The sequence below is a fragment of the Nicotiana tomentosiformis genome, chromosome 3 (genome assembly GCF_000390325.3).
Source record: "Nicotiana tomentosiformis chromosome 3, ASM39032v3, whole genome shotgun sequence".
Classification (NCBI taxonomy): domain Eukaryota; kingdom Viridiplantae; phylum Streptophyta; class Magnoliopsida; order Solanales; family Solanaceae; genus Nicotiana; species Nicotiana tomentosiformis.
In genome coordinates, this window is record NC_090814.1 from 31134895 (window position 1) to 31142532 (window position 7638).

Sequence of the window (7638 nt, forward strand, 5' to 3'; positions counted from 1 at the left end):
GAAATGAGATCAAACCCAAGCAGAAGAAATCTAGATTTCTGGTGCGAGTTTCATAACGACCATGGCCATAAACCAGCAGATTGCAGGTTGTTACAAGGTGAAGTAGAGCATTTGTTAAAGCAGGGATATTTAACAAACCTGTTCAGCGAGAAAGGTAAATAATCTTATATGAAAAATAGACAAGAACCTCCAAAACCCCCATCTCCAAAAAGAAAAGCTAACGTGATAAGCGGGGGAGAAGAAGTCAACGGTGTAACATACACAGCTGCGAAAAAGACGTCGAAGTTCACAGTAACCCACGGGAAGCGAGTTCGTCAAGTTTTGGAGGAAGATAGTATAACATTTGATGATGCAGATACGGATGACTTGATGATTCCTCACAATGATGCACTAGTAATATCTTTACTTATATATGATACTAATGTAAAATGAGTTTTGATTGACCCCGGTAGCTTCGTGAATATTATTCTTCTACGAGTGGTGAACGAAATGCATATTGGCGACAAGATGGTACCAAAAGCATGTTCCTTATCTGGATTCGATAATTCAACCATTGTTACAAAGGGAGAGATAGTGCTAACTACATTCGCAGAAGGAGTCATCAATGAAAAATAATTTCAAGTAATAGACACGGACATTGCCTATAATGTGATTCTTGGGAGGCCATGGATTCATGATATGGATGCTGTGTCGTCTGCATTACATCAAGTTATTAAGTTTCCTTCAAAATGGGGAATTCAACAAATTCGAGGAGATCAAAAAGTTTTTAAGAATATCAATTCAGTGGTGGAGTCACACAAAGAAAGCATTGATACAAATGAGAATTTTGTGGAAGACGTTGTAAATCAAATTTCATCTGAAAATGGCTCACAGAAAACATACATGGATTCAAGACCGGATGTCATTCAAGAACCAAAATAGAATGAAAATATCAGAACGACAATTGAAGAGCTCGAAGCTGTTGTATTATTCGAACAATGGCCAGACCAAAAAGTCTATATTGGAGCAAAGCTGAGCCCGGAAATGAGAGGTAAGTTAGCTGAATTTTTAAAAGCTAACACATATTGTTTTGCCTGGTCGCATTCAGATATGACAGGTATACCTCCGAAGGTGATGACTCACAAATTGAATGAAGATCCATCGTACCTACCTGTCAAGCAAAGAAAAGGAAAGAAAGCAAGGCTCTTTCAAAAATCAAGTGATTCAGGATGAGGTACAAAACTCTTAAAAATCGGTTCAATACGGGAGGTAAAATATCCTAATTGGTTAGCTAATACTGTGGTAGTTCCAAAAACGAATTTCAAATGGCGAGTTTGCGTAGATTATACTGATTTAAACAAAGCTTGCCCAAAAGATTCGTTCCCTTTACCGCATATAGATCAATTGATTGATTCTACCGCAGGTCATGAGCTGTTGAATTTTTTAGATGCATATTCAGGTTATAATCAAATAAAGATGGATCCCCTAGATGAAGAAATTTTTTTATTTATTACAGACAGGGGGACGTATTGTTACAAAGTCATGCCTTTTGGTTTGAAAAATGCTGGGGCCACGTATCAAAGGTTGGTGACTAAGATGTTTCAAGAATACCTGGGGAAGACTATGGAAGTCTATATTGATGATATGCTAGTCAAATTTGCACGAGTAGAGGATCACTTTCAACATCTTTCAAGTACCTTCGAGATCCTCTGCAACTATAATATGAAATTAAACCCAGAGAAATGTGCCTTCGGCGTAGCTTCAGGTAAGTTTTTAGGTTTTCTTGTATCTAACAGAGGTATTGAAGTAAACCCTACACAGAACAAAACCATTGAAGAAATTCCCGATGTACTCACGAGCAAAAAAGAGGTACAAAGATTGAAAGGAAGAATAGCACCTTTGGGGAGATTTATTTCCATGTCTTCGGAGAAAAGTTTCAAATTCTTTTCAGTATTAAAAAAGCAAAATACGTTCAAGTGGACTGAAGAATGCCAACAAGCCCTCAAAAATTTAAAGGTATATTTGTCAAATCCTCCCTTGCTGGCTAAACCAAAAGATGGAGAGAGGTTACTTGTTTATCTCGCAGTTTCAGAAATGGCTGTAAGTGCAGTTTTGGTACGAGAATACAAAGGTAAACAATCTCCAATTTACTATGTTAGTAAATCTTTGTTAGATGCTGAGACTCTATATCCTCACTTAGAAAAACTTGCTTTAGCATTAGTTATGGCATCTAGAAAGTTGAGACCTTATTTTCAAGGTCACCCTATCTCCGTAGTAACTTCTTATCCTCTAAGAAATATATTGCATAAATAAGAGTTGTCAGGAAGATTAGTTAAATGGGCAATAGAACCCAGTGAGTATGATATCATGTACCAACCTAGAACTGCAAAAAAATCATAAATTTTAGCAGATTTTGTAGCGAATTTCAGCACAGAAATAGTTCCTCAAGTAGAAAAGAAACTACAGGTATTCACCGGATCCAATCTAGGAACATGGACTGTATTTACTGATGGCTCCTCAAATGTTAAAGGAGCATGTTTAGGTATTGTTTTAATTCCACCCTCGGGAGAAAGTATAAGACAAGCAATAAAATGTTATCCCGTTACTAACAATGAAGCAGCGTACGAGGTTGTAATTGCAGGGTTAGGGCTAGCACGAGAACTCTCTATAAAGAAAATCATAACTAAAAATGATTCTCAGCTGGTAGTCAATCAGATGCAGGGGACTTACATAGCTAGAGACACACGAATGCATCAATATTTGGAAAAGGCACGAGAATTGATAAGACAATTTTAATCATGGAAAATTGTGCAAATACCCAAAGAATAAAATGCGGAAGCAGATGCACTAGCTAATCTCGCTTCAGTTACGGAAATAACAAATGCAGAAAATGCTATCGTAATACATTTATTTAATTCAGCACTGGACCAGGATAAAAATGAGGTAAGTTTCAATAATCTAATTTGGGACTGGAGAAAGGAACTTGTTAATTTCTGCAGTATGGAACTGTACCTAAAGATAATAAAGAGTCTCAGTTACTTCGATGAAAGGCTGCCCATTACTGCTTAATTCGAGGAAATCTATATCGAAAAATGTTCTGGGGACCTTTAGCAAGATGCCTTGGACCTTCTCAAACAGAATATGTGATGAGAGAGGTACACGAGGGGCATTGTGAAAATCACGCAGGAGGAAGATCCTTGGTAAAAACTTTAATTAGAGCAGGATACTACTGGCCGAAAATGGAAGAAGATGCAGAAAACCTTGTAGCAAAGTGCGATAAATGCCAACAATATGACAATAACATGCACCGCCTAACATAATTATTACATACGGTTATTTCTCCGTGTCCATTCATAAAGCTGGGAATGGATATCGTGGGACCTTTGCTGCAAGCTAAAGGAAAGGTAAGATTTTTGTTAGTGTTAACAGATTATTTTTCTAAATGGGTAGAGGCAGGAGCTTTCAAATAGGTACGAGAAAAGGAAGTCATGAATTTTATTTGGCGAAACATTATATGCCGATTCAGAGTGCTAAAAGAAATCGTATGTGATAATGGCCCACAGTTTATAGGCACGAAAGTCACAGAATATTTTCAAAGTTGGCAAATCAAACGAATAACTTCCTCACCTTATCATCCCGTTGCAAACGGACAAGTTGAGTCAACAAACAAGATTATTATTAATAATTTGAAGAAAAGATTAGAGGAATCAAAAGGCAATTGGCTCGAGGTGTTACCAGGAGTATTATGGGCTTATCGAACGACAGCAAAAACAGGTATGGGAGAAACCCCATTTTCTCTAGTTTATGGTGCTGAAGCCTTAATTCTAGTTGAAATAGGTGAGCCAAGCACGAGTTTTACACAAGCAACTGAGGAATCAAATAACGAAGAGATAAGAATGAATTTAGATCTACTTGAGCAAAGGAGAGAAGCGGCTCTAATAAGAATGGCAGCTCAGAAGCAAAATATTGAACGATACTACAACATGAAAGCTCATCTCAGATACTTTAAGATTGGGAACTTTATTCTCAAAAAGGTTTTTCAATCAACAAAAACAACTGGAGCAGGAAAGTTGAATCCAAATTGGGAAGGTCCTTATAAAATTTGAGGTATCGCTGGGAAAGATGCTTATGAGTTGGAAATCATGGAAGGTAAGGTACTACCTTCGAATTGAAATGTTGTTCATTTGAAGAAATATTACTTCTAAGCAAAGAAAATACCCACGGTTAGGTATCGCTGAATTATGATTTTATTTTATTCTGTTAAATTATACTAACAATTTTAGATGATAGGCAAAAGCTAGCCCACACCAAATGATGATATTAGACCTGAAAGACACGCGGGATACAAAATTATTCCCGGTCTAGGTTACAACCTTTCTGATGGAAATAAAAAGGGTTAAGCAGTCATCATCTAAAAGTATTCCTCCGAGTCCCGTATGTATTTTCCTTTTCAAGAAATGGACCAAATGGAAGGAATAATCAAGTGCTCGAGATTTCATACTTCAAAGCTCTAACACTTGGGGGACTATAGATATGAAGTCAAAGAAGAATAAAGAAGACTTAAAGTCAGAATTCAAGCCTCGATCAACCCAAAAATCAAAAGTCAAGAGCCAAAAAACAAGCTTGAATAAAAAATATTTGTAATAAGCTTTGATAAAGTGTAAACTTGCGGACATAAGTTACAAGATCCTACGAGTACTTAGGTTAAGGGCAATGATTAGTCATGGGTTGCAAGATATACCATATAATTGTTTGAAATCTGTTACAAGAAAAACAGTTATGAAAGAGTTGTAGATGTTGTACCAAAAAGTTATTTGAATACTTGTAAGTGTTATATCATTTGAAAGTTCAAAACATGAAACTTTCTCAAATTATTCATGAAACTTCTTCAAAGTATGCATATTCCTACTTCTCTCATATACTTACACCAATATGAAGTTGAGGCATCTTCTTCATTAGTGTCGTTTATAAAAGAGTCCTCTTTTATAAAAATTCATTTCTATATCAAAATCACGAAACATTAAAGCATTTTTAAATGCAAGTCAAAGAGTAAAATAAAAACGAAAGTTTATATATTAAACTTGGCCAAAACTAAGTATACACTTAGTTAAAACCAAGATATTTATTTGATAACAAACCCCAAAACGAACCAGAGGTAAAAACTAACCATCCATTCCAAAAAGTAAAAAAAAAAACTTCCCATCAAAAGCTCCAAAATGTTATGACCCTAAACTCAAACCTGTCGTGATGGCGCCTATCGATGGTACTAGGCCAGCCGACTTCATACTACAATAGTTCATTCAAATATATGCCAAAATACTTTTTGTATAACAGAATTCATAAAAGAAACAAGAGTTGAACTCAAAAATAGAAATGCCGAAAGAAAAGCCCCAAACATCGGAGTGTCACAGAGTCATGAGCATCTACTAAAACTGGTCCGACAATAACAAGACTATCATAGCCTGGAAGTCAAAAATACAACTAAAGGAAAGATAGAGAAGAAGAAAGCAAGGCTGCGAACACCGGGCATCTACCTCGCTATCTCCAATGATCAGCTACAAGGACTATTAGCACTCTCCACGACTGAAAACTCTTGAATCTGCACACGAGGCGCAGAGAGTAACATGAATACACCAACTCAGTAAGCAACATAAGTAAATAAGGACTGAGAAGTAGTGACGAGCTAGATGCAAGTACAATCCATTTCACAAAAATTCAGTAAAGTGCGGCATGCTTTACATCCAGAGTTTAAGTCAAATCAACTTGTTAAATTAAGTTCAAGTCAAGTCAAATAAAAATATCTTTCAACAGTTCTCAAACAAGGACTCAAAGAAGCTATTTGCATAAATAATGAAATCATATACCGCCCCTCAGGCAATCATCACTCAGTCCTCCCAATCACTCCAACTTCACAATCACTCATGCCTCACATTCGCTCAGCACTCGGCACTCGCACTCAATAGGTACTTGCGCTCACTGGGGGGTGTGTACAGACTCCGGAGGGGCTCCTTTAGCCCAAGCGCTATATCAATGCCAATCATGGCAGAATCAATGAAACATGCTGCGGCGTGCAGCCCGATCCCATAAATGTCCTCACAAATCAGGCCCTATGTCTCACTCAGTCATCAATCTCTCCAGTTTTTCGGGCTCTCAGAAATCGAGTAATCAACCCAAACAACATTAACATGATGCATCAAATAGAATAACAGAGACTGAGCTATGATGCAAGAATACATGAACACGACTGAGTACGGAATATCAGCAAAAACAGTGAGAGGAAAGCAAGAAATGACTTCTAAGGGTCCAAACAATAACGGCATAAAGCTTAAACATGGTATCTAGCATGATTTACAGTAAATCTTTCTTTAACACATAAGAAGCATATAGCTAACAACAGGTTGTTCAACTTTACAGTTTTTACGGGACGGACCAAGTCACAATCCCCATCGGTGCACGCCCACACGCCCGTCACCTAGCATGTGCGGCACCTCCAAATAGTCACATGTCACAAAAATTCAGGGTTTCATACCCTCAGGACCAGATTTACAATCGTTACTTACCTCAATCCGAGCAAATTCCTACTTCGCGATGCCCTTGTCTCTCGATTCGGCCTCCAAACATTCCGAATCTAGCCACAAGTAATAAAATACAATCAATAAAGGCTAAATGGATCAATCCCACAAGAAAACTACTACATTAGAGCAAAAATCCGAAATCTACTCAAACCCGACCCCCCGGGCCCACGTCTCGAAATCTGACAAAAGTCACAAAACCTGAAATCCCATTCACTTACGAGTCTACCCATACTAAATTCATCAAAATCCGACATCATTTGGTATCTTAAATCCCCAAATCCTCTCTCCAAAATCCAAAGCCCTAACCCTCAATTTTCACTTCAAAACCTCACTAGTTAGGTGAGAAATCAACGGAAAAATACCATAGCTAAGGATAATTAGGCTCAAGGAACTAACCTCAGTGAATAGCCTTATATTCCCTTCAAACATCACCTCAAAAGCTCCAAAGTCCGTGTTTAAAATAGTGAAAATGGGGAAAAATCTCGAAGTCCTCTATTTATACCTTTTGCCCAGTGAAACCACACTTGTGGTGCCAATTGCACATCTGCGGGGCGCATCTGCGGACCAAGCTCCACTTCTGTAAAAAGTCACTTAAAACCCTGGGACCGCTTCTGCGACTCTCGACCGCATCTGCGATCATCGCAGGTTCGGAAACCACCTCGCACCTGCGGCTTACCTCTCGCACCAGCGCATGCATGCCCGCATCTATGACTCTCGCAGGAGCGGGAATAACTTCGCACCTTCGGTTCCTGCCCAGGTGCTCTATGGCTGCATCTGCGGCTCCTTAGTCGCTCCTGCGGGCTCCCACTCCACAGGTGCGGAAGACACTAGAATCAGCAGCTTCAACTACATTCATCAACTCAAATCCTTCCGCTAACCACCCGGAATCACCCCGAGGCCCTCGGGACCTCAACCAAATATACCAACAAGTCATATAACATCATAAAAACTTAGTCGAACCCTCGAATCACTCAAAACAATATCAAAACACCAAATTACCCTCGGATTCAGGCCTAAGAACTCCTAAACTTCCAAATTCCGCAATTGACGCCGAAACCTATCAATCCACGTCCAAATGATATTA

The 7638-nt window shown here is 38.5% G+C and overlaps 1 protein-coding gene across 1 annotated transcript; it reads left to right on the forward strand.

The window, feature by feature from the left end:
- Positions 1-977: 977 nt before the first annotated feature.
- On the forward strand, positions 978-4085 carry LOC138907571 (uncharacterized). Its single transcript, XM_070198171.1, has 4 exons — positions 978-1030; positions 1776-2110; positions 2900-2922; positions 3672-4085. Exons 1-4 carry the CDS (start codon positions 978-980, stop codon positions 4083-4085), a joined length of 825 nt encoding a protein of 274 aa, XP_070054272.1.
- Positions 4086-7638: the final 3553 nt, after the last annotated feature.

Bases quoted from the DNA above. Each gene is read 5' to 3' on its own strand.
- LOC138907571 (XM_070198171.1), top strand. From the start codon at position 978: ATGGCCAGACCAAAAAGTCTATATTGGAGCAAAGCTGAGCCCGGAAAT. The intron at 2,111-2,899 runs GTAAACAATCTC...TATTTAATTCAG, and splicing joins TTTGGTACGAGAATACAAAG to CACTGGACCAGGATAAAAAT. The intron at 2,923-3,671 runs GTAAGTTTCAAT...AATAATTTGAAG, and splicing joins TGGACCAGGATAAAAATGAG to AAAAGATTAGAGGAATCAAA.